Here is a 27,849-nt window from a genome sequence, read left to right as displayed (position 1 = left end):
GAAGCAGGAGAGGCGCTGCGCAAGGAGGGAGAACTGTGCAGCGCCCCTTCAAGCGAAGCAGGAGAAGGAACAGAAGGATACCCTTCTGTTCCTCCTCCCGCTTCGCTGAATGGGGGTTGCGAAGTGCCACTCGCGCTGTAAGACGCACGCACATTTCCCCTTACCTTTTAGGAGGAAAAAAGTGCGTCTTATGGAGCGAAAAATACAGTACCTTTAGGTTAGGTTTGATTTTAAAAAACACTAGGTAATATGTGGGCTGTATCCCATTGGCCAGGCCTCTGCCTCATCACTGTTTTCATGCTGGTGTCACTGTTTTCTTTTGGCACTGTACATGTTCAGTTTTGTATGAGAATGCCACACAGCTGCCGTGGCAGGGATTGTGTGCATAGGACCCACCTGTCAATTCACCGGGCATCACCCTGATGTCGAGGGAAGTGTTTTCTTTTATGTGTGTGGTTTGAAATCAAACAGAACAAAGGCGCAGGAATTTGCAAGTATCAGTGATCAGCTGACTAATGGTGCCTACAAACTACACTTTTGGCAGGGAGCTGCATGTTTACATGCCCCATTGCTGACCTGATGCAGCTTGGGAGGGGGAGCCTTGTGGGCCAAACTGCCCTTGCCACTGCTGTGATATGGCATACCAAGTGAATACCTGTATATCTGTAGCCTCTGGAAAACACAGCACCCCATTGCTCAGGTGCCTGAAAGCAATCCTTTTAAGTTGTAAATTTCATAGCTCTTCCGATAACATGTTTTAAGTAGATTAAGTCCCCATGGAATTTTGAAATGCTTAAGCAGTGTTCAACAAAACTATGGGTCCCTATACTTCAGGAAATTTGGTTTGTACTGGAGTGGAAGCTAAGGTTCAAACTGCCTGCAGTGCATGAACTTAGTAAAAATTGATCTAGGACTGAAGTCTTAACTGCATTCTCTGAAATGAGGTCTCGAAATGGTTTGGAACAGGAGTGGGGAACACCTTTGGCATTTCAGATGTTGCTGAAGGACAGCTGCCCTCAGCTCTGGCAGCATGGCCAATGGCCAGAGATTTGGGGAGTTGTAGTTCAGCAACACGAGGAGAGTCTCAAGTTCCCACACCTGGTTTTGAGATTGTCACAAATTCTACACTGAATTCCCCAAGTTGCAATAAATATTCATTTACCAGTTTCTGAGCTAGGTGAAAAGACATTAACTTGAGTAGCAGAAGCAAGCAAACCTCAGTTTATGGAATTTTATTGGCAAGAAAACTTGATATAAGCAAATAGCGACACTCAGACATGGCAACACATTGTTATCATCTTACTGGCATATTGAAAGCACACTATGAAAAATTCTGGACAGCTTATGTTAAGACTTAGTGAACAACGTGGAGAAACAAGACAGCTCAAATATACATAGAGAATACAATATGTTCAAGTAAAAATCTGTGCGTGTTCCAGAATACTGAGGCTGATCCGCCACTGCTACAGGCAAAGAAGAGTTCATGCACTATCAGATGTTCTGTGGGCATTCGATAATTAACTTCTCCGTTGAATAAAGTTGACCAATGGTGACCTAAAAATAATAATAAAAAAGCGCTGTAACTTTTCCCACACAGTTTTTCTTACAAGGGAATGATGAAAGCACAAAGAATAAGCACAAGATGATCATCTGTGTTGTGTTTAGTCTAAAACAGCCTAGCAAAAGCACAAATCATACTTAATGTTTACTGATGTGGAAGCTGCTTCCCTGTTGTGTTTTGGCATCACAACTCGGTAAAATAGGTTAGGCAGAAAAAGAGAGTCTTCCTTGTATGTATACTTCATCGTTGAGGGGCTTTTCTAGTAACAACACTCATCACTATCACACCAGCTCAGCAGCAGCAGAGCAATTAATGTTGTGTATGTTTTACACATTAATATGCAAACAGAGCCCCTGTTCACATGTTCAAAAGAATACAGGGAAGTTTAAACCGAAGATGGGGTGCTGTGCCTTCTGGCTCATCTTCTCCATCCCCAACCATCCTGCATTGAGCAGAAATGTAGAAAGGGGGTTTGGACGTGAATTTAGTGCTTGCTGCCTTGTGCTTAGAACCCTGAAAATGCAAACTTATAAGCTCCCTTCATACCTTCCTGCTCACTGCTTAGCTCACATGCTCAGCTCACACAGGTCAACGCTTCCCCTCCACTTCAAAGCCCTTGCACAAAATTTCGAATATATAAACATGGCTGCACAACTCGTGCCCCCCCCCCCCGATAACACTTTCAGACAATCTATGATGTTAAAACACACAAGGGGTGGGGTGGGCACGGTGCTAGCTTCACCCCTTTGCCACATTTCTATTACTTGCTTTGAATTCGGGGATGAACTTGTTAGGGGAGCCACCTGTACTGCTGGAGGTTCTGTGTGCTTTAGAACCCTGGAAAACTTGGGTTCTAAGAATTGCAGGGAGCCTTCATCTACAGGAGTCTCTTTCCTCCTTCAGGAGTTTAATCCTCCAACTTGCTGAGGTCAAGGAGGATGGGGAGGGACAAGGACACAGAGCTGGCTCGCTCATCCCCACAGCTCACCCCTCCCTTGATGTCTCAGCGCTGAAGAAGAATGCCTGAAGAAGGCTACTAACACAAATCAACCACGAGCTAGTTTTCAAAGTCTAGTGGCTTTTATGAGGCATCTTTTCAACAGGGCTGTCTCCTTGGGAATCCTATTTTTGCAGAGTGACTGACCTGGCCCAAGATGCACAATAAAACGATTGGGTTTTGGACTGGGCTATTCATCACGAGGGAAGAGTTACAGCCCATTGTTAAGGCAAGACTGGTTTTCTCTGCAAGGAAGCATTCTGCTCCTTTAGTACCCAGAAATGTCAACAGCAGCCTATGAATTACACGAGCAGGCAAAAAAATAATGTTTGTTGCTAACATGCCTATACAGAAGTCATTTAGCTTCATAACAAGAAATTGATTGTCAAATCCTAGATACTTGTATTTAAATTGAATGCAACATCTGTCAAACAATACCATAATAGCTAGTAATTATTTCTGCAGTGAAATTATTACACTCCACTAATGCACTGTATTTTTTAAAATAAATGTGACAAAGATTTGGCTCTTTAAAAACACAGTAATTATTCAGAATGAGAGATCAAGGCCTGCAACTCAGTGCTGATTCTTAAAGAAAAAGCACCTCCACTTGAATTATATTGTGAGTTCTTCAGCATCTATTTGTGCTTCGGCTGCATCCTTATCAAAGTCTCTCTTTTTTGGTCTCATGGCAGCAAGTGCCTCATACCATTTCAAATACAGCTGTACCTTGGTTCTCAAACATCGTGCGAGTCTAACGTTTTGGCTTCCGAATGTCACAAACCCAGAATGTCGCAAACGTTCCGGTTTGCGAACGTTCTTTGGAACCCGAACATCTGATGTTGCTTCCGATTGGCTGTGGGAGCTTCCTGCAGCCAATTGGAAGCCGTGCCTTGGTTTCTGAACATTTTGGAAGTTGAACGGACTTCCAGAACAGATTCCGTTTGACTTCCGAGGTACAACTGTACTGTTTAGCTGCATTGTTTAATTGATCTCTTCAAAAGGAGAATCCAAAGTTCTCCCGTGCTGCATTTTCCCACGGTTCCTTGCCACTTTCTCAATGACTTTAGTGCACTGCTATTACTTAAAATAACTGCTATAGTTGTTCTTCTGACTGCTGTCATCTGTATTGCTTAGAGGAGCAGTGGAGAAGGACCAGGGTATTGAGACCTGAGGCCACCATAAAGCTCATTGGGTGACCTTGGGCCGGCCAGTATCTCTCAACCCAACTTACATCACAGAGTTGTTGTGGGGGATCAATTGGGGAGGGAGAGAGCCATGTAGATCACCTTGAGCTCATTTGAGAAAAAAGTGGGATATAAATGCAAAAATAAACAAACTTGCACAAATCTCAAATTCTCTTCTCAAAAAAAAAAGGGGGGTCAGAGTTCTGAGTGCATATTTATCATGAAGTGGCTGGATACCGAGAAGTGGTGGGAGGCACCAGCTGAATGCCCAATGGAAAAAGGCTCAGAGCCCAGGGTTTGGTGGTGGGACAACAATGAGTGGTCAGAGGGAGAAGACTGGGAGGGGGAGATGTCAGAAGCCAAAGTGGTAACAGGGTTTAGCGAGCAGGAAGAGTGTAGCAGAGAGCAGTCCAGAACCAGAGGCAGAAGAGGAGGCTGGAGAGGTGGGCCAAGAGGCAGAGATGAGTCAGGCTGGTGAAGAAGCCAAGGGGTCTCCTCCTGCTGCTGTGACCAGCTCCTCCCAACACAAAGAGGAATGAAGACGGTGGAGCAAAGAGAGGCAAGACAAAGGAGCCTCAGGTTCCTGCGGAAGGACCAGGGGAAGAAGGAGTTTTGGAGAGTGGTGGGGACCTTCAGTCCTCGCAACTGCCTCACTGGGGCAAGACCTGCTGGGATGAGTTGCTATGCTCACTAGGCGTGGCCTCCTGAGCTGACCTTGCTTCCTTGAATAAAGAGTTAACTTCAGACACCATGTGACTTATTACTGACCTGCTCCTGACAATATTCCTCTAAGTAGACTAAAGTGGCATCACTTTAGACTGCAGATAGTGTGGTATGAGAAAATGCTAACTTCCATGTACTTGACTTGTGAGGTTTCTTTTTTAAAAAGCGAGAAAACAGGCACACTACAGGTGATTATTCTAGCCACATCTTAGGAGAGAGGGCTATGGGCAGGATATGAGAGCCTAGTGGGCCAGAGGCTCTCCACCCCTGTTTCAAAGAACAAATAAAGCAAAACCTGCAGGGAACTTTCCCCACTGAGCAGCAGCACAACACACAACTGCAGCCTGTTGTGCAGTGCATTACATTACCACATTGTGTGCATGTGGGAAGAGCCTCACGCACAGAAGCGGAGCAAAAAGGCTCTCATAAACTGAGCTGACTGCTCACGAAAACACGGGCAAACACCTGAATCTGCTTCTTGTCTAATATTTGCAGAGCATAATCTTTTGAACATAGCAATTAAGGCCAGCTGCATGTACATCTGCACTGGCAAGCCTCTAGAGGACCCAGAAAAAGCGGGGGCATCACTACCTGTGCTTGTTAACCATTTTCTTTGTTTATGCTGGGGGTTTTGTGCGGCTAGCCAAAAGCAGGAATGCTGGATTGCCCAACGTAGGCAAGGGAACACTACATTCTCTCCCAAGTGCACTGCCAGAATGGAGAGCCAATAGATCAGATGTTCAGGTAACTGTAGAATTTATAAGAATAATAAACCAAATAAAACCCAGCTCAGCTGATCAGCTGTGTATTCAGCCAGGGAAGGGTATGACCAAATGTAATCATTCTTTTTGCTGACAGCTGTGGAGAGAGGATTTTCATCCAATGTCAGCCCAGCACCTTTTACCATTTACTTTACTACTAAGCTTTCCAATGTAAAGAAAGCGCTCTCAGTTCTCTCAATGGCATAAGTGATCATGCACATGGTCCCACCCCAATTCATTTATTCAGCCCCATTCTGTTATTCAGAATGGAGCTTGTAATTTGTTGTCTTAAGATCTATGCAAGTTGCATACAAACACATTTCCCCCCAATGGGATGATGACTATGGAACTGTACATTCACATGCAATTCTTTTAGTAAATAAAAATGGTGAATAATAGTAACCGAGCAAGATTTGCACAAAAGATGGCTTTACACAGTTAACAGAATCAGATGGTAAAAGAGTTTTATACAGATGGACTGTAGAATTAGGAGCTGTAGGTGGTGGATGAATGATACCCAATATCCAAGCAGGACAGGGTGTGTGGCAGTGGGGGAGAGGGAGAAGAGTCCTCCCTGCAAACAGAAAGCTAGCATGTCATGGAGATGAGTTCAGATCAGCTTTCTCCATTGTCTGCTAGTTTTTGTCTCCTTGCATACAAACTGTGCCTGTATTTTAAGGTCTTTGGAGGGCACCTTTCCCACAGTTCCAGTAACATTTGAAGTGTGACTGGCAGGGTCATTTGAGTGGCTTTGCTTGAGCTCTGGTACTCCCTTCCTTTGTTGTTGTTTAGTCATTTAGTCGTGTCCGACTCTTCGTGACCCCATGGACCAGAGCACGCCAGGCACTCCTGTCTTCCACTGCCTCCCGCAATTTGGTCAAACTCATGCTGGTAGCTTCGAGAACACCATCCAACCATCTCGTCCTCTGTCGTCCCCTTCTCCTTGTGTCCTCCATCTTTCCTAACATCTTCTCCAGGGAGTCTTCTCTTCTCATGAGGTGGCCAAAGTATTGGAGCCTCAGCTTCAGGATCTGTCCTTCCAGTGAGAACTCAGGGCTGATTTCCTTCAGAATGGATAGGTTTGATCTTCTTGCAGTCCATGGGACTCTCAAGAGTCTCCTCCAGCACCATAATTCAAAAGCACTCCCTTCCTAGGAGGGCCTATTTAGCCCCACTCTCTGATGGTCTTCTGGTAACAGATGGAGACCTTTTTATTTAGACAATTACATGGAACTAAGCTCTTTTTGGTTTTGGTTTTTAACTTGGTTGCCCTATATACTGATTTGGATTTGTGTTGCATTCAATGCTGTTAGCTGCCTTGAGCATGGAGACATGGAAAGGCAGGATATACTGTAAATTTAAACAATAAATATACAAGCATAGGGGAGCAGTCAAACAGGCATTTGCCCATTGCAACCTAAAAGAACACGGTCCAGGAAAAGCTTTTACCACTGGATTCTGATGAGAGTTTAAATCGGCCCTAAGTGGCCTGCTTCCTTTTAAAGAGAAGAGTGATGGATTGCCGTTCCAGTTTTGGCAGGTCTCTTGTCTTTGTGTTCACAGCACTTTACTAATGGGGGGCAGGAATCCCCGCAGGCCTTTTGGACCCCAACTCTTGTAGGTGTTATTGGCAAGGAGAATGGCAAATGCTAATTTCTGCTTCCCTAGCAAGAGGATGTTTTTTGTATTTTTACAAGGGTTCCAACTTTACTTTTCCTGGCAGGACGTCTCTTCCGTCTCAGCGTTTCCATAGAAACAAATGGAAAAACCAAAAATGGGGGGAAAGTCTTCAAGATCATAGCTGCTGGAGAGCTGACTGCTGCTTCTCTATGATCAGAGTGCTTAATGTATTTAGTTGCCTGAGTCCATCCCTCCTATATTTTTCGGTGTCAATTTTATGAACTCCCCTCCTCTATGCCGATTGAAATGAAAACACTATGAAAAGTTGTTCCAACATTTAACATTGGCAGAAGCTGGGACTTGGCAGATCCAAGCACAGCAACTGCTGAATTTCTGGTTTACTGATTTTGGCCTAATTAGAGCAAGCCAAACTTGATGCCTTTATCTTCCCTAAACTCCCTCTCCAGAATTCCTCTATCATCCTAATACCCCTCTCCAAAATCCTGCAAATTTTGTTATTTGCAAAATGAGGCTGTCGCTTCTAACTAATAACCCAAAACATTTATGCAGGCTTATGCAAACATGATTTGTGAGCATAATGGGATGCATAGCTAATTTTATTCCAAGAGAAGGGAGGTCCAAAATAATTCTGAAGTATAATCTGGACCATCTGACTGAATGAGCAGTTGTAAAAACAACCACCACCCCAGTTTCAGATTTGTTTTTATAAAATGTCCACGGGCATATAATGATACAGAAATGAGTTTGTCGCAGGTTTGTGCTTTGATTGCTACAGAGAACCAGGCAGTGCATGGTGGACCCTGAGCTTTCTCTGGATTGATGCCGTTTTAAAAAGTACAGAACTTCTCTTTGGCAACCATTCAAAGTCAGTCAATGGCTTTGTTTCTGTGCTACTCTTTTATTGGTTTTCACTCCCTTTGTCGTATTTCCTTGCAAGTTAATTTATGGCTTCTCTAGGGCCAATTTTTGAATATTTGGGGTGTTTCTGGCTTCTCAATTACAATGTTAACAGCCATGGCAAAACGGAATCAGAGAGGAGGTGGCTCAAGGAACCAGCTGAGGTTCCTGATAAGGCTTGTCAAACTCCTGGATGGAATGTTTCAACCACTAATTTAATCAAGTGCCTTCAGGGTTCGGAGGTGGCGGTGTGGAACCAGTCTGCAGTTGTTTAATGTTAGAAATATGGGCCTACAATTGTTTATACAGATCATTTATTCCTGTAGTGCTCTGTTTTGTGGCCTTTTGACCCAGATTAAGATATTCTACTGCCTGAAGTGGAGCCCAAATGCTCCCCCTGTTCTATCACTAGGGCTCACTCTGCAGCATTCAAACACCAAATTCCTGGCTTCATCTATTTGATCTCTCACTCCCAGCATGCCGAAACAGATCACTCTTCCCTGTTGCCTCATAGAGTTGGCCCTGAAATATTTAGGCTGATTCACATATATATTGCACTTCAGTTGATGACTGCAACCTGGTTAAACATAGAATCATAGAATTCTGGAGTTGGAAGGGTCCCTGAGGATCATCTAGTTCAGGGGTCAGCAACCTTTAAGACAAAAAGAGCCACTTGGACCCGTTTCCGAAGAAAAAAAACCTGGGAGCCGCAAAACTCGTCATTATAAAAATAACTTTTTTGTCACTTTTTTATTATTTCTTTGTTTGACCCCTCAGAATTACTCCTCCTCATAGAAATAAACGTTAAATTAACAAGTTACCTTTTTGTGTGTGTGTGTTCTTCACTCCCCTTCAAAACAGTGACCAGCGTACATGCCCCCTTTCGATGCAGTGACCAGCGTACATGCCCCTTACAATGTAGGGGACTAACGCACGCACCGCCCCATGCGACGTCACAGCCAGTACAGCACCCGCCACAGTGGGGAGTGTCGGGGCGCACAATGCGCCTCCTCCCCTCACTAGTATCCACCCCGGAGCCGCAGCAAAGGTGTAAAAGAGCCACATGCGGCTCCGGAGCCGCGGGTTGCAGACCCCTGATCTAGTTGAACCCTCTGCAGTGCAGGAATATGCAGCTCTCCCAGACTGGGATCGAACCTGCAACCTTGGCGTTATCAGCACCACACTCCAGCCAACTGAACTATCCAGTGCAGCACCACAGAGAGGAATAACGCAACAAAACAGTGCCACCTGTTACTACCTCAAACAAAACATTTGGCTCACACGTTCAGCCAACCCCTCATCAATTTCTATGCTATATTGCTGCATGGTTATCTGCAGAGATGTGCACAGTTACACTTCTTACCCATAACATTTCTGTTTAACCTCAAATGGCAGCCATGTAAAAGCTATTTAGAAACCAGAAACCACCTGCATTCTCATCAGCTTATGACACCAGTCTTAAATAAGCTAATGCTGTGTTTCATTGCAGTTCTTTTGCTACACAACTGTCTTTTCAATTTTTCAAATGACCTAATTTTACTTACGTTCTGATGTAGAAAAGACATTATGTTTTGGCAAGCTGGATTTTTTTTTTTAATGTTATTAAGGTAATTTGCACTCAAGGAAAGTCTTCCTAAGCCACACAAATAGTGTCTCCTCTAAGGAAACATTGACTAGGAGGAAGCATGAAAGTAGGTGCTCTAAGTGGAAGTGATGGAGGTATGAACAGTTCCTGCCCATCAAAACATAAAACCCCCCCAGGGTGGAAAAATTGTGCCCAAAATGGGCAGCCTGCATTGCAATTGCAAATTTGCTTCCACCCTTGTCACACCTTAAGTGCCCCAGTCTAGTTTAAGGGTCATTTTCAGGCAAGGACTTTGCTTCCAAATGGTTATTTTACGGGTTTACACCCAATGACACCACAGAAAGTGAACAATAAATGCAAAAATAAAATTGAATTTAATTGTAAAGTGGGAAACCTAGCATATTTCAAGGTAGAACGAAACACTTAGTTTGAAAGAAGCTTCTGTTTAATACTCAATGCTCACTGCTGGAGAGCTTGTTTCAGCTCAAAACACATAGGATTTGCTGCTTTTATGAATACTTTCCAATTTGTGCACCTAGTCTCATTTTCTTCTGGTTCTGATGGAATGGGTGCTACCCTGTCACTGTGCTGCTGCTAGCAGTGGAGTAAGCAACCCACACGGCTCAAACCACCCTGAAACAAATCAGATGCTCAAAACGGAAATTGGAAGTCTCCAGTTTGCAGGGAGAAACTGCCCACCACCCACCTGCCAGATGCACACACCAAATGCTTACAAGCAGCTGGCCTCCCCGGCGATTCAGTCCAAGCTGCCAAGTTTGCTATCAAATGCCTCTTCAAGGGAGAGGGAGAGGAAAACATGCTATTGCTCTCAGAGTCTGTTTGCTCAATGGTGTTGCAAAGAGCAGTCAAAGGCTTGGGAGCATTGACCTCGAGAGCCCATGAACATCAGGTTCTTTTTCTGTACAGTCAGTCTTTGTCCTCCTCTCCAATTGCCAATTGCAGAGCAGGTTGCAGCTGAGGTTTCAGGGGGCTCTCCACTTGTCCTTGGCAACTCAACTGACCCCAACAAACAGAACTGACAAATACAGCCACTTCAGAATTTATTCTGCATTTCACGCCACGCCAGAGGTAAAAGGCTGGGTCATCCATTATCTAAAGTTGCACACGTTGTGGTCAAAATCATAAAGTAAGTGAGAAAGACTTGTGGAAACCATAGTCATGTTTTTTTGTAATTAAATAGAGATAGTTATTTGTCCTTATGGACGCAAAGCGAAGCTAATCAACATGATAGAAAGATGTGTTGAAGCAAGAAATGGCAAACCTGTCCATTGGCCATTCTGGCTGGGGATGATGGGAGCTGGAGTCTAACAACATATCAAGGGCCACAGCATCTCCATCCCTTTTCTAATGACTCAGAAACAAGTTTCTCTAATCTCATGGTTTCTAATGACATTTAATGAGTGTTGCAAAGCTTATCCCACGGTTGATCTACCAACGGACTTGGCGATTTAAGAAAAGCAACAATTGTAACTCCACCCCTGCCAAAAACTCTCCACAACAAACTCCAATGAAGAGTTAGCAAATGATTTGCACATCACCTCCAGCAGAAGGAACAGCAGGTTCTACTTGGATGTGAGTTGGTACCTCAAGTACCAGGATTACTGGGTTGAAATTATCCTGCCCTTCTTGCCATCACTGAACTGGATGAAGACTCATGCCTGTTACCGTGAGACTTGGAGACTGCCAGAAAGCAGGGATAAGTTTTATTAATTTCTGAGTGTCTCTGAGAAGGATGTGGACTTTTCTTGACCCTGTCCTCACTATGTTAGAAAATCCACTTGCCAGTGGCAAGCGAATGAGTGCTTCTGAGGACCGTTGGGTTTGAGCCATCATGACTCTCAACAACGCCTTCTAAGGAGGTGGCAGTTGCAGGATCTGAATGCAATTGCAAGAAAATGATACCTCTGCTCACTGGCACAGCATTTCCCACCAACTAGGTTCCAAGAAAATCTGTCCAGACACGAAACTCCACCCCTTCCCCCCATCCCAGGTCAAATCTGAGAATCTCAAGTTGTAGCTGTTTAAAGGCAGGGAGAGTCAGCGTCAAAACCCAGTAAGAGGCCCAGCGGGTGGACATTGGCTTCTTTCCAAAGGTCAAGCTTTAGGGATCACTGCTCTGGGAGGATCTGCACAGATGGCAATAAGTAAGCGGCGACAGCAACTCTGCCTGTTGTCCCCTTAGGAAATGAAGGGCGACTACTAACATGGAACAACAACAGCTCCACATGATGACATAAAAAAGATCCCAAAGACAGCGAAAGTAAATAGGAACGTAATTCAGTGTAATAGCTGTTGTCTGCCTTTACCTCACCCCCCAATGATGTCAAACTGTTGAGTAACTGGCTTCATATGTGCTCACGTCATCAGATATCTGTATTTTTTTGGGGGGGGCGGGGCGGCTAAGGAAGCTCTTCAGTCACTTAGCCTCTGGCAGAAATGCTCTTTAGAGGTCCCAGCCTCTGATTTCAGCTTGATGAATCCACAGATCCACTTTGAAGACCCGAGTTTATAACATCTTGCTTGCAGCTTACATTGATGCTTATGGTTCCCGACATCACTTTTAAAGCATAGCTGAAATGCAAGATTGCTAAGGCGAACTTTTGAGCATTTGGGGCCTTTGGATTACTCAGATGAAGCAACCATTAGTCTACAGGATCACACAGTCCTAGCTGGTGTGTTGCTATCAAAAGGAATACATACACAAACATAAAAATAGCTTGGCACATTCCCCAAGCAACAGGAAGTAAGAGTATGGGAAAGAGCTGTCCACGGATGCTTCTTTAGTTTATATCCCAGTCCTAAACATTTTTATTCGGAAGGAAGTGCAACTGAGTTCAATGAGACTTGCTTGGGAATGAATTTCATTTGCACCACTATAAACATGCATAGGATTGGGCGATAAAGAAGTGTTTGGAAATTAGGATTGCCAACATTTTTTCTGGACGTTGCTCCTCTGTTTTGAACAAACTTATGCTCTGCCTTCTTAGCAGGTGATAACACCTATGCTCATACTACAAAAATTAATAATAATTGTGGATCAAGCTGATGTTAAAACACAGAGCAGCAGGCCAGTGCTTTGGGCTCAGCTGGCAACTCCTACTTGGAAGCAAGTCCTGCTTTAATTGAGCTGAATTTATTTCCATGGATATGGTGGGAGGTGTTTTTATTTTATTTTAAGGAATATGCTTAGGAATTTGCCAGCTCTTCCCCAGCAAATACAAGTTTTTCACATTTTACTTTTTTCTGTATTATTGCTTTAAGATGAATGAATAACCCAGGCTTCTTCTTAAAAAAAAAAAACCAAACACCACACCACATATTTATTCTCCATTTCACCACAAGCTATTTATGGATGCAATCCTTAAACTTAGCATTGGCTGCCTGTAACCAAATGCATGAACAGGCGAGAGAAATGTGTTCAGAATTTGCCCTGATTCTTTTCAGAAGAGAAGCTTACTTTCATAAGTTGCAGTTACGTTGTCTGAGAGAGCTTGATTATTAAAAAAAAGCTGTTTCCACTGTTTTTCCAGACAGTGTATCGTGCGAGTAAATATAAATGTCTGGACCTTCTGTGACCATTAACTTTTTATCTCGCTGACATTCGAAAGGTCGTGTGTATCCTGCAACCCCTTCCCTCTCATCGCCTCAGTTAAGAGCTGTGAATTCGGTGCTACATATACAAGTTCATATCAGCACCTCAGATCGTAAGTGGCTTCTCCCTTCATGCACGGGAGTGATTTCTGCCAACTCCCTGAATCATATCCCGGAATCTATTATCCTTGAAGTCTGTAAGAGTTCGGAGTTGACCAAGTTATTACAAGTCAACATACAGTGGAACCTTGGTTTTCGAGTGTCTTGGAAGCTGAACTTTTCAGTTTCTGAACACTGAAAACCTGGAAGTACCGTATTTTTCTCTCTATAAGACGTATTTTTCGCTCCATAAGACGCACCTAGTTTTTGGAGGAGGGAAACAAGAAAAAAAAAATATTCTGAATCCCAGAAGCCAGAACAGCAAGAGGGATCTGGATTCTGGGATAGCCTCTTGCTGTCCTGGCTTCTGGGATAGCCGCGCGAAGCCTCTCCCAGGCAGCGGGATGAAGGCTCCCCCTGCCCGGGAGAGGCTGTGCGCGGCTAAGGCAGAAGGCTCCCCCAAGAGCCACGCTCCCTTTAAAGAGCGCACAGAGTGTGTGTGCAGCTCTTTAAAGGGAGCGCTGAGCAGAGCCTCCCGCCTGCATTCGCGCTATAAGACACACACACATTTCCCCTTACTTTTTAGGAGGTGAAAAGTGTGTCTTATAGAGCGAAAAATACAGTAATTGCTTCTGTTTTCGAACACACCTTGGAAGTTGAACGGCTTCTGAGGCGCGCTTCTCAATTTTCTCCATTGAAATTCCTAACCATCCATTGCGCCTTGGCTGTCAAAAGTTTCGGAAGTCGAACGGTCTTCCAGAACGGATTACGTTCGACAACCGAGGTTCCACTGTATCAAGATTCCTGTGTGCAAAACTGTTTTTCTAAAGGTGTCTTAGCCAGTGGTATAAAGGAAGGGGAGTGTGGGAAGCCAAGCTCCAAGACTCCTTTCAGAACAAAAGGCTCCTTGACAGTGGCGTAGCGTGGGTTGTCAGCACCCGGGGCAAGGCAAGTAATTTGCGCCCCCTAACCCGGTAGGGGCAGAGAGCTGCGAGTGCGAGCGCCCCCCCCAGATGTTGCGCCCGGCCCCTCTGCACCCCCCCGCTACGCCACTGCTCCTTGATCTGCCAAGCTAATGAAGTGAGAACAAGGAAAATAATCAAGCAGAGGCTGGAGACTCTTCCTTTTCTTCGATAGGGTTCCTACTTCATGCTAGCGGTTTTCGTCTTTGCAAGATTGCTAGCATTTCTAACTAAAAGCTAAAGGGTGCATTTCAGATGGCTTAAGATCTTTTGTTAAAGCTCAGCGTATTTTACAGGTTCAACCTATGCAGTCAGATGTGAGTGCCACAGAGTTTAGTGGAGCTTACTTTCAGGGAAGTCCACACAGCATTAGAACCGTGCTGATCCTAATAAATGGCATAGTCTTGGCTGTCTCTTAGTGCAGACCCAGGTCACTGAGCCTGAATGACCACAGCCGCCCCCCCCCCCCGCCAGGAACCACCATTGGCAGGATTTGCAGCAGCAGTAGCAGATACCTTCTAGGCTTAGGATAATATTTTATTCTCTTGCTAATTATGCTGTTTTAAATGTGTATTTTATATTTGACTTACTTTAGTAAAGCTTCCTTTTGAAATGTTTGTGATTTATTTTGTTAACGTTTGGGCTAAATGTGCATTCTGTAGTTGACCTCTTTTGTAATATTTTATTTTGAAATCTTTAAGGTAATATTTTAGTTTCCTGTTATTTATGTTGCTCTGAATGTACAGTGTTACCTCGGGTTACATACGCTTCAGGTTACATATGCTTCAGGTTACAGACTCCGCTAACCCAGAAATAGTGCTTCAGGTTAAGAACTTTGCTTCAGGATAAGAACAGAAATTGTGCTCTGGCGGTGCAGCGGCAGCAGGAGGCCCCATTAGCTAAAGTGGTGCTTCAGGTTAAGAACAGTTTCAGGTTAAGAACGGACCTCCGGAACGAATTAATTACTTAACCCAAGGTACCACTGTATACTGAATGTTTTGTTCTGGATTATTTTATCTGATGCTCCAATATAGGTTGTAAACCGCTTTGAGATTATAAAGAAGTATAGCAATAATAATAATAATAATAATAAGTTATGTACTAATTTTTGATGTGTGTACATGTACGTAAATGGTGGATCAACGCTACACTTCATTGGGCATGTGGCTATAGAGGCTATCATGATGAGCTCCTGCCCTGAAAAATCGACCGTAACACTACTTTTCTATGGTAAGTTCCTGGATATTTGGAGCTTTTCTGTACCATAAAGGGAATGGCAGAACAATCTGCATTAGGACACCAGCCTTGTCCACAGCACAGATAATAAACTGATCCTGAACTGAAGTAACTTCATGGTTCATGGTTCCATTTGTTGTTAGGGTATGTTGAATTTTTTAGCTTTCAAATTCCAAAAATGAGGGGTGCTAAAAACTTGTAAAATGACTTGGGAATTCAAAATATACTTTTGGTTAAATTAATGAAATTTAGTTTTGCTTGGCAAGTAAAATGTGTGTAAAACTGTATAGAAATCATTAAAACTGATCACCAAGTACTTGCAGTTATATTATATATTAAATACTATTTCTTATTATTATTATTTGGCATTACTGGACATTTTCAGAAGGTAAAAGTAAAAATCTTTTTCCAAGATCAGTTTATGTGCTTTTTAATCAAACACAGATTTACCAAATGATACCAAATGTCTAATCCTAAAAATAATAACAGATTTTTAATTCCTCACCCAAAAACACATTTTTAAGCTTCCCTGAAGAAATGTGCAAAAATTAAGTTTCCCTAAAATGACACGCCCTAATATGTTGTGTACATGGGATCCTCATCAGGTGTGTTTATCTGTTACATCTGATGAATATAGAATCTATGTACAAAAATAGCTGAGCTATACGCTTGTCCAGTAATTCACATGTAATGTTCAACGAGTGTACAGTCTGTGTACACAACAGCTGAGCTGTACAGATCAACACGTGTATACACTTTCAAACAAACATTTATGCAAGTAAGGAGACAGCTTGTAACTGCAGTCAGTGTAATGCATAAAAAGGTAAAGGTAAAGGGACCCCTGACCATTAGGCCCAGTCGTGACCAACTCTGGGGTTGCGGCGCTCATCTCGCTTTATTGGCCGAGGGAGCCGGCGTTTGTCCGCAGACAGCTTCCGGGTCATGTGGCCAGCATGACTAAGCCGCTTCTGGTGAACCAGAGCAGCGCACGGAAACGCCGTTTACCTTCCCGCCGGAGCGGTACCTATTTATCTACTTGCACTTTGACGTGCTTTCGAACTGCTACGTTGGCAGGAGCAGGGACAGAACAATGGGAGCTCACCCCGTCGCGGGGATTCGAACCGCCGACCTTCTGATCGGCAAGTCCTAGGTTCTGTGGTTTAACCCACAGCGCCACCCGCGTCCCAGTGTAATGCATGAACAACCCTAATTTCCCCTTCTTTGTTCCTGTGGAACGCTTCCTGAGTCCATGCGTTTATAATCAATTCAAATAATTTTCATGAAGTCCTGATTTTTAAACTGGACCGTTAAATAATTCAGAAATAGGCTTCCATCTTTATGAACACCTTTTAATTTCGAGCGAATCTGTGTCTAACTTAAAAAAAGAAAAAGAAATATGTGTTAGCCGACAGATGGCAGTGTTGCACTGTCACAGCAATTGCAAATATTCTTCTTAGCATGAGAAAGCCTTTTAACAGATCTATTTCTCTGGCTACTGTTCATTATGGTACATATGCAGAAAGAACAAACAACACATCTAGTGAATATACACTTGTCACCCCAAGGCAATTCTGCTCTGGCTCCCAATTAACCCTCCATACAGGCTGCCTATTTAAAAAGATGGAGTTCATTGGATAAATCACAAGTTGCAATTTCAATCAAGCTTGTAGCAACTACTAGAAAACTGACTGGTATCTATGGCAGTTTTTGAAAAGCAATAACCACGTATTGTGCAGAAGACCCTTGATATATTGACTCCCCAGGTGGGCAAGTGATATGCCTGCACTGACAGTGTCAAACTTTTAAGCTTTGCTTTGTAATTTCAGAATGTTGGCCACCTCTTTTAAAAATAACAACACAACAAGTGTTAAGCCTTCAAGACTTGTTGAAGGAGCACTTGTTTAATCCAGCAAACAATAAAAGACTGAAAAAAAGATAGATGTGAGTCTCTCTTTGCCCCATCCTGTCCCTAGAACATCCCTTTTTGATGACTTAAACCTGTGTAAGTTCCACTGGGTGAGCCCTGGCAAAGCTAGGGAGATTGACTTGCGCTGGTGTAGTCCAAGCTAAGCCCTGGCTCAGTCGAGAAAGCCCCAAAACTGCCAAATCCAAACTTGCATCCTGGTGGATCATGGGTTTGGACTGTGCTGTTAAACTGGTGCTCAGATCTGTGGAATATGGTAAAACCTGATTACCTAAATTTCTCTTACTTGTGCCGTGTAGAACCTGCCTCTGAGCTCGAACCAACGTATCAAGACCAGTCATCACTTAACCAAAAAGCCGACTGCATGACACATTCTCCATTGACACCATCTAACATTTGTTTGGAAACATTTTTGTCCTTTCATGCATTTCCACTAGGCACAGGCAACTTGGCTGCCTCACTTCCAGAAACTATTTTATAAATCTGAAAGCATTCCATTCTGTTACAAGTCCAGGGAGATGATTTCAACCCTGGTTCGCTGTGTGAATTTATTTATTTTTGTGTGCTTATATGCAGTTATAACGAATATATCACTGTATCAGAAAAAGTGCCACCTTCAAAGTTAAGGCACCTGTCAATTTGGACCATCACCCACAAAATTCTTACTGGCAGTTCTATAAAGCTGACCATTCGGTTTTAATGAGCATCACAACAAGGCTCATTTTCCAGTTCCAAGAATATCTAAAAACATTGGAGGGCAAGCAGGTGGAAGAGGTACTTGTATCCAGCAATTATTTTTTAAAAGGGGAAAAAAACCTCAGAAACCACATTTTTTAAAGCGTAGGATCCAAAAGGATCATATTAAAGTCTATCAGCAAAGAGGAATAGGAAGTGCAATTAGAATGGCCGCCCACTCTAATCTTTTGATGCAAAAGGTGATACGGCAATGCCTAAAGTGATGTAATAAAAATAAAAAACTGACCAGTAGCACCTTATAGACCAACTAAGTTTGTTCTGGTATAAGCTTTCATGTGCATGCACATTTCTTCAGATACTGCATGCACACGAAAGCTTATACCAGAACAAACTTAGTTGGTCTATAAGGTGCTACTGGACAATTTTTTATTTATTTTCTTTTTATTTCGACTGCGTCAGACCAACACAGCTACCTACCTGAATCTAAAGTGGAGTAGTTTGTAAAATCAAGAGTAGATAGCTTGGTGCTAAGCATGAGGAATGTCACCTCCTTGCCACAGCTCTTGCCATCTACAAAGATCCCATCACATTTTACCAAAACAAGGCAACATTTTTATTTTTATTGAACATCCAAATACTGTCGCTCTTTGGAAAATCGAAAAGGAAGACTGCAAAAGATTGCATAGGGTGCTTCTCTAAATGAGAAGGCAACGCCTGCTTGGTACAATATTGGGAATTCTCACGATCTAAAGGGACATGAGGTGACCAGTTAGTTCCCATTGAAATCCATGGGATATTCCCACTGATTTTCAATGGGAACTATGTGGTCGCCTTCAGTTGATGCTGCTCGGAATAGCATTAGCTAGAAGATGATTTAAATACTTGGAGCCGACAACTTTGCTTTATAAGCAGAACTGTGATAGGACTGAAAGCGTGACCCAGAGGTCACAGATTCTACACACAAAGAAAATGGAGCTCAGTGGCACGAATATTATCTTTGTGGTCCATTTCAAAGAAGCCTTATATTTCAGATCATGTTCAGATGCTACATGCCTGCTGGGATTCCCCTGTGCTTTTGAACACTTAAGAGCATTGTTCCATTGTTTTAACAAAGCGATATACTAGAACCAGATGTTCAGCGCGTTCTGCATAGGGTGACCCAGGGGCATATACTTCTTACTTGCCCCCAGGCAAGAACAGCTCCCAGTGTCTGCCTGGCTCTTTTTGCGAAGGTCAAGGGTCAAACGACAAAGTGCAGGACTTCCATGGCTAGAATTCTTGACCTCATTTTCAGTTACAAAAAGCAGACATGCAGGGAGAGCTGGGTTTGGAGCAGGGCAGGGGTTTGTATATAACTCTCTGTACCAGCACCAATCTAAACAACCTCTGAAGATGGTTTGGAAACTTCAGCGAGTGCAGAATTCAGCAGCCAGGTTGCTCACCAGAGCAAGACGGTTTGAGCATATTACACTGACCCTGGTCCGAATGCACTGGCTACCTTTATGGTTTTGACCTATAAAGCCTTAAATGGCTCAGGACCACAACACCTCAAGGACTGCCTCTTTCCATATGAACCTACCTGGACCCTGAGATCATCTTCTGAGGCCCTTCTTCATGTGCCTCCTCCTCGAGAGGTCCGGAGGGTGGCAACACGAGAACGGGCCTTCTCTGCAGTGGCTCCCCTTCTGTAGAATGCTCTCCCTAGGGAGGTTTGCCTGGTGTCTTCATTATACACCTTTAAGCACCAGGCAAAAATGTTCCTTTTTTAACCAGGCCTTTGGTTGATCTGACTGACATCCTATGCCCTTTTAAAATGTGGCTCTTTTGGGGGAGGTGTTATTGGGCTATTGTTTTAATTTTGATTTTATATATTGTGATATTTTCTGTTAACCACCCTGAGCCCTCCGGGTATAGGGTGGTATATAAATTCAACAAACAAGCAAGCAAACAAAATAATACTCCCAAAGCTGCTAATAGCAGTGGAAGGAAGACCTACATTGGATATGGATTGGAGTTGTGTTGCAGGGGCAAAAGATGACCCATCTTCCTCTGTAGTGCAGCCCCAGTTGAGATCAGCCTCCCCTAACACGACTACTTTGTGTGATTGAAACAGATATAGATAGCTTGTATTACTAGGTATTAGTGGAGTGGGGAGGGGTTTGGAGAGAAGATGTACGCTGATGGGCAGCTACACTGACCCCCTTTGAACTTTCACAGGTGTCATTACCTGACATCATTATGCTGGATAGGTTTGTGGTCCTGTCCACCTGCCAATGTTGGCCCATGGAAGGTGGAGGACTTGGCTGGCTGGATCCAGTTCCCCCACTGCTGATGCAAGGCTGCTGTATTCAACAGGTATCTGTCTTAGCATCTAAATTTGGCCTATTATTCCACTTCTATTCAGCACATCAAAAGCTATAAATACGGAAACACTTCACACTCCTATTTTCTCCTTCATATATTTGCCAGTTGTCTTATATGTTTGGGGGAAGCCTTTTTAGAAAAGAGGATTTGTGAACTAGAAGTGCGGGCAAGAATTCATCCTGAGAGGAAGTAAATGAGAACCATTTTTGGGAAAAAGGAAGATATAAGGGGTAGATGGCATATTATCACATTAAAATTTGTAAATTAGCTGATATGCGGACTCAGAATGTTGGATATCAGTATTATTGCCTTTCCTTTAATGTATCATTCTTCTAGCATCATGAATGTGCTGATCATCAGTTTTAATGAGCTATTTTTTACTTCTGCAGTATCAGGGGCTCTTAAAATTCCTACCCCCAAGGTCCACTTGAGAGAGCTGAATTTAAGAGCACAAGGCCCACGAGTCACAAAATGGCAGCAGGTAGAGACTTTTACAGGCACCAAATAGCAGCTGTAGGGACATGCTCAAAAGGAGAAAGAAATACGTATTTTCATAATTGTAACAGGTGAAACCCTATAGAGGCTTTATAATGATTTTATGCTTGGTTGTGGTGTATCGCCTAATCTCCCAAAAGCTAACTAGATGAAATATTGATTTCAATCCAAGCAAACCTGTAAGCCCCAGGAAACATGAAGCAGCGGGGGGGGGGGGGGAGTTTTATAGTGCTGTAATCAAAACAAAAAAACAAAACATTATACCTGTATGCTGGGCTTGAATGATGGAAGTCTACGTTCAACTCCCCACTTAGCTATAAAGCCAGGTGGATGGCTATGGGCATGTAATTATCTCTAGTCTATCCTTCCTCACAGAAATGTACAGGTGGGATATAAATATAGCATACATACATATAGCTGAGGCAAAAACACTTACAGTGTGAATTTAATAATCATGAGCCAAGAAGGCAACTGCAGGAGACATGCAAAATACCTGCTTGATTGTCTTCTTGAGTAAAGGGCCTTCTACTTCCTCCCCTGCTCCCTCCAGGCAGGCCTCCTGTGTGCTCCTAAATCTGTTCTGGAGGTTCCCCAACTCTCCTGAGAAGATTTTCTGGGTGGGTTGGTGGCTTCCATAGGAGAAGAGGAAGGGAAGCCCTGTCGTTCAAGTGGAATTCCACTTGAACAATTCTGGGCGATGAGTGGCTTAGCTCTTAGCTAGCAATCCTTGGCACGCGATGACTTTGGTGGTCTCAGCGAAGTATACATATGCACACTCTTCACCTCTTCCTCAAGTCTGCCTTATTTTATTTGTTAAAGGTTTTTTAAAAATCCTTGTTGTTGTTTAGTCACTTAGTCGTGTCCGACTCTTCGTGACCCCATGGACCAGAGAACGCCAGGCACTCCTGTCTTCCACTGCCTCCCGGAGTTTGGTCAAACTCATGCTGGTAGCTGCGAGAAAACTCATGCTGGTAGCCTTATTTTATTTGTTAATTTTTTTTTTAAATCCTACCTTATTCTAAACCTGACAGATGGAATTCACAACACAGTGAAATTTGGCCTATTAATTTCTCATGGCCAGCAAGGTCTTTTGATCCTAATGCAAAATGAAACCAAATCCATTTGATCTATTAACCATGGTTGAGGTTGTTGAGGGAAAGACAGGGAGACTTTACATTAAAGGGTGAGATGTAGGGAGGCAGATACAGAGGTGAACAAGCATTACACTGATTTTGGGAGCATTACATTGAATTTTATGTTAGGGTAGAAGATGACACTGTTAAATGAACACTACACAGATTTTTAACCAGAGAGTGTTATTGGGTGGCATATTTGGCAAAAAACAAACAAACCCAAACATAATCTGTATCAGACCTCAATAGGACTTGCTATAAAAAGCAAAGTGCTTCTCTCACTTTCGTTTCTTTTCCCACCTCCAAATTAATGACAGAGGTATATCAATTTTAAAGGAAGGTCACACTTAATGTGTTTTTAAAAAGGCAAATAGATGGTTTTCATCAGAGCTTTCCAAACAGTCTCATTAGTATGCCAACCCCTTAAAGGACAAGCAAGGAAGCTCTTTTTATTACTGCGATTAACCTGTACGAGATGGGAATTAAAAGTATTCCCATAAGAAACATTCGTAGTTAATTCAAGTATTATAAAGAATAAGAAAGCACAGAGGATTTTCTTTTAAAATAAAAATGTATCTAATTTAAAATGCAGACTTCATTAAAGAGCTCATTTACATAAATGGCCTATCAAGGATAAATGTCACCAAACACTTGAAAGGAACTTTAATACACCAAAATAAAAGCTCAGTGAGTTATGCGGGCCATGGTGGCAGTATTATGGTCAACCCAGGAAGCTCCTTATCTTCCAGGGTCACCAGCTGCTTCAGCCAGTGTCTGCCAATGCCAACCAATGCCCTGCCAATGGCAAAACTGATGCCCGTAGACTCCAATACAGTGGTACCTCGGGTCTCTAACAATTCATTCCGGAGGTCTGTTATTAACCTGAAACTGTTCTCAACCTGAGGCACGCTTTCGCTAATGGGGCCTCCTGCTGCTGCTGCGCCACCAGCGTGCGATTTCCGTTCTCACCCTGGGGCAAAGTTCTCAACCCAAGGTACTACTTCCAGGTTAGCAGAGTTTGTAATCCGAAGTGTTTGTAACCTGAGGTACCACTGTACATCAGTTGATGCATAGTGGAAGACTACAGCTGCAACAATCAGCTGCTTAGATTGTTCTGTTTAAAAAGGTGCCCCTACTTAAATTAGGCAGCAGGTTTAAAAATAAAGGTTTTAAAAAATGAAATAAAATACTAGAACTTTGGAAAAATGCAGTTAGGCTAGTGCAACCTCCAAAGACTTAGAAATGCCTCTTCTAAATCGGCATCTGCTGTAACACAAGTGTGAAGTACAAAATATGCTCTTTTTCTTCAGACATAAATGTTTTCGATATGCACATTTATGCATATTTAATGTATCAAGAATAAATTAAAAAACAGATGATCAATCAGCTAAGGTTTCTTTATTTGGGTGACAGTGTGAAGTTATGGATCTATGAAAGTGTATGGAGTTGCTGCAGCTGAGAATGATTATTGCTTCTACTGACTGGCAGCATCTCTCCTGGGTCTCAGGCAAAGGGATGTTCTACCAGTGCAACTTAATACGCTTTCATTGGAGATGTCAGGATTGGACCATGGGCCTTATGCATGGAAGGCACAGGCTGTGGGAGCAATTCAAAGCACCCTCCATGGGATGTGGGGGGGGGGTCACAGAGAAGACCTCTTAGTGGCATTTAAATGAGGGCAGTCACATCTACAACACACCTTAGTAAGCAGATGATCTTAAAATGGCATTGATCGTTCGCTACAACAGAATCTATGGTTTGGTTTAAGCCGTGACACCATTTCATGATGTCATGATTACACTGCATTGCACAGCAGGAGAACAAACCAGTCATTTAATACAGGCAGAAATACAAGGGTATGTGTTTTTCCTCTCTCAGGAAACAGTCAGTGGCTTACTTGGAAGGACACTGATGCGAACCAGCATGAGTGCTATGTTTTTCATTTTACTTTGAATTTTAAGAGTGAAAGCAGATGTTTACAAAGAGGGTTGCAGTTTCAAATGCTAATCAGATTTCCCCCCTGTGGGAACAAAAAAGATGTCCACATTTAACAGTTAATTACCTTGAGATCAGGGATGCAGGTGGCGCTGTGGGTTAAACCACAGAGCCTAGGACTTGCCGATCAGAAGGTTGGTGGTTCTAATCCCCGCGACAGGGTGAGTTCCCGTTGCTCAGTCCCTGCTCCTGACAACTTAGCAGTTTGAAAGCATGTCAAAGTGCAAGTAGATAAATAGGTACCGCTCTGGCGGGAAGGTAAACGGCGTTTCCGTGCACTGCTCTGGTTCGCCAGAAGCGGCTTAGTCATGCTGGCCACATGATCCGGAAGCTGTACGTCGGCTCCCTTGTTTACAACCCTTTTCAAATTCCAAGCTTGAGAGGGAGCACATCAGGTAATCAATTGAAAATCTTATGAATGAATCATCACAATGAATGTAATGTGCTAGCACAACATTATTAAATTATTTCAAACCAGTCTGAAGGAACCATTCTCAGACAGTGTCCTTGTTAATACCCTCTTAGCAGTATAGACTTTAAATCAGGAACAGGAAATCTGTGGCTTTTCAGATGGTGTCAGACATCAACTCCCACCAGACCAATCCAGCATCGCTAATGATCAGGGATGAGACCATTGTAGTTCAGCAACATCTGGTGGGCTAGAGGCTCCCCATTCCTGCTTTCAATTGACTAGGGAAGAACACCTGTGCCAGGGGTCAGCAACCTTTTTCAGCTGTGGGCCAGTCCACCGTCCCTTAGACAATGTGGTGGGCTGGACTATATTTTGAAGAAAACAATGAACGAATTCCTATGCCCCACAAATAACCCAGAGATGCATTTTAAACAAAAGCACACATTCTACTCATGTAAAAACACCAGGCAGGTCCCACAAATAACCCAGAGATGAATTTTAAATAAAAGGACACATTCTACTCATGTAAAAACATGCTGATTCCCGGACTGTCCGCGGGCCGGATTGAGAAGGCAATTGGGCCGCATCCGGCCCATGGGCCTTAGGTTGCCTACCCCTGATCTGTGCAGAATCAGAAGTAGGAAAAGAGGGGCAGGCAGACTGGTGTCCAGAACAGGTGAAGACCTGGAGAGGACAGGCTCACAAGAAACAGCTCACAGAAAGCAACATAATCAAGAAGTTCCAAAATGCATGTCCTGTTCTTGTTCCATGGAGGACCCCATGGGGCAGGTTAGCAAGCAGAGGTCCTAGTGAGCAACTTTCTCTGAGAAAGATGTAACAAAACCTGAGGCCTTTTGAGTCTTGCCTCCAGGCCAGCTCTCCTACATTCTGTGTCTCTTTAGAGCAGCATTGTCTCTTTAATGGCCAGTCCTCCAGCCTAAAGACTGACAATTCTCCTGCACTCCGGGCCGGATTTAGAAAGCGACTGAGCCAGATCCGGCCCCCGGGCCTTAGTTTGCCTACCCATGTCTTAAGCACCTTGTTTCTGGCGGGGAAGGGGGAAATGTTCGATTTTTCACCTTTCACGTTTTTAAGAGGGATATTTTTAGCCCTTGTGAATGCAGTGCCCTGAAAGTTATGTTTTCTCTTGTGCCTTGTGCAGAAGCCATAGCGGCACATAGGCACCAGAGGTCTCTACTGTAGTCTCTGACGCATGCCGCTCTTGAAACTGACACCTGAATGGAGGTTCTGGTAACTGAAAGGAAGAGCCAGAGTGAAGGGTTATGTTTCATGCAAGGAGCAGGGGGACAAAGGCCACTTGGATGAAAGGATGAAGTGTGAAAAACCGGCTTCGAATGGACAGTGGCTGGGAGAAGGGGCAGGAAGAGATTAGTTGGTGCAGAAAGCAACTGGTCTCTTCATATAAGAGGAACAGTCTGTGAAGAGTCTGGAAGAGGCTAACGCTTGTTGTTGTTATTATTATTTATTTGCAGAATTTATACTCTGCCCTGAAGCTCTCATATTGACTGACAGAAATCAGGTCTAAGATGGCCCCTGTCCTCAAGCTTTTTTAACAGCCCTGGAATTTTTAAAAAAGGAATATCCCTCCTGCCCCCACTCCAATGTCATTGCTGTTTTCAAAGCAGCTAAAGAGACTGTGATTTATGTGCATGTAAGGAGTTTCCTGCAGAGGTGGGCAGCTCCTGACTCCCAGTTCTTCCCTTGATGGCAGAATCCTCAGAGGAGGAGGGGGCTTGATGGAGTCGCCCTTCTCCTTTACCAATGCCAACGGGGGTGGGTTCTGGCTTTCTTCTCCATGCCAAAAGCACTCTTCTTCCCTTCCCCACCAGTCCAGTTCCACAGGTGACAACATCCAGGCCAGGGGGACAGGGCAGCTGCTGCCACAGGGCAGGAGAGCAACGAGGGGGAAGAAAGTCAAATTTCTCCAATTTGTTCCTGTTGCCCCCTTACCGGAAGCAGCAGTGACAGGGGGCATGGTGGGACTGGGCGAGCTTCTGAGGGAAGGGGGATTTGGGCAAGCTGTTGGGAGCTGTATTTGGGGTGAACCCTGAGGGGATGGCTGTGAGGAGAGCTATGGGGGAGGTGTCCACATGTAACTGCAGGAGTTTGCAACGGGGTGGGGTTGGAGAGCAGTGGGAGCAAGGACGGTAAGGGACCCCTGACCATTAGGTCCAGTCGCAGACGACTCTGGGGTTGCGGCGCTCATCTTGCTTTATTGGCCAAGGGAGCCAGCGTACAGCTTCCGGGTCATGTGGCCAGCATGACTAAGCCGCTTCTGGCGAACCACAGCAGCACACGGAAACGCCATTTACCTTCCCGCCGGAGCGGTACCTATTTATCTACTTGCACTTTGATGTGCTTTCGAACTGCTAGGTTGGCAGGAGCAGGGACCGAGCAATGGGAGCTCACCCCATCGCGGGGATTCAAACCGCTGACCTTCTGATCATCAAGTCCTAGGCTCTGTGGTTTAACCCACAGCGCCACCTGTGTCCTCAAGGACGGTAGCTCCCCGTAAAACAAACCAGCACTGAGCATTAGCGGCTGATGGAACCAAAATAACAAGGCAAAGGAGGCCTGAAGTTAAAAGCAAAGCTTTTCCGGCATGTTCCCTCCGGTTTCCACTTGCTGTGTTGTCATGGCTACTCTGTGTAGGTCCACTTTTACATGTGCAGCCCAAAGGCTGGGAGCCAATTCAACACTGCGTGAGCGGACAATACAGCAGCACACAGGCGGACAAGACAACCGTGCAGGAGGGAACCAGACAAATGGCGCCCCATCCATGCCATGCACTACTGACATGTGCCCTGCCTAGAGGCTTCAACGATATGGTGGGACATACAGTTTCAAAAGTTAAATAATAAATAAATAGCAGAGTCGCATTCATGTTCTGGGAGCGTGGGATCTCACTACGCTGAAGCCATTGTCTTGTTCCCTGCTACCGGCCCAGGTCCGTTCTGCAGGCGATGCAGAAGCAGCCCCAGGCAAACACAGTTTCTCGCAAATTCATCAAGTGCTGCATAGTTCCTTGCATGGCTGACTCAAGCTAGCTGGACTCGGGGAAGCAAGCAATTGGATTTGATACGGTTTAGCACAAGCAAGTCATCATGCTGCGACTTCTGAAGGCAGGGCCACGCTGCGGCTGACAAGAGCTTTCCTTCTTTTATGAAGAGAGAACAGAGAGTCTCCCGTGCTATTAAATATTTATGGATCCCATCTGAAAGCATAAAGCAAAGGTCACATGGTGCTAATTACATCATCATGGGCTCTAGTGCAGCGAGAATGTACAGAAATGTTTAATCATTTTTACAAAGCGACCTTATTAGATTTTCCAAGGCAGACACGGCAGGCTTAAAACATTTTTCTCCCACTGATTTTCTGTTCCAGCGACTGCAGGCTTACCTTCCGATCTGACCCCTAAATTTACAAAAGGCAACAAGTCGGAGTAAGTTGGACCATTTTGTTCGTAAAGTGAAACGTATCACTTATGTGCTTGTTTTGGCCACCGAACACAACTGCTTCAAACTGATACAAGGAAAAAAGGGGGAACA

General features: G+C 44.0%; 1 protein-coding gene and 1 long non-coding RNA gene across 2 annotated transcripts in view; one reads left to right on the top strand and one right to left on the bottom strand.

The window, feature by feature from the left end:
* The first annotated feature begins 52 nt into the window (after positions 1-52).
* On the top strand, positions 53-1,588 carry LOC308482186. Its single transcript, XR_013989127.1, has 2 exons — positions 53-802; positions 867-1,588. It is a non-coding gene; the product is annotated as an uncharacterized lncRNA (long non-coding RNA).
* The window catches only part of LYRM4 (LYR motif containing 4), a 56,671-nt gene continuing 30,039 nt past the window's right edge, over positions 1,218-27,849 (bottom strand). The window contains exon 3 of the mRNA XM_081015086.1: positions 1,218-1,554. Within this exon, the coding sequence (XP_080871212.1) occupies positions 1,492-1,554 (63 nt within the window). The 3' untranslated portion in view covers positions 1,218-1,491. The remainder of the gene's footprint in view (positions 1,555-27,849) is intronic.

Source organism: Podarcis pityusensis (genome assembly GCF_964106645.2).
Source record: "Podarcis pityusensis genome assembly, chromosome: 7".
NCBI lineage: Eukaryota > Metazoa > Chordata > Lepidosauria > Squamata > Lacertidae > Podarcis > Podarcis pityusensis.
The sequence above is the reverse complement of the archived record's forward strand: the minus strand, read 5'-3'. Positions and strand labels throughout refer to the sequence as shown.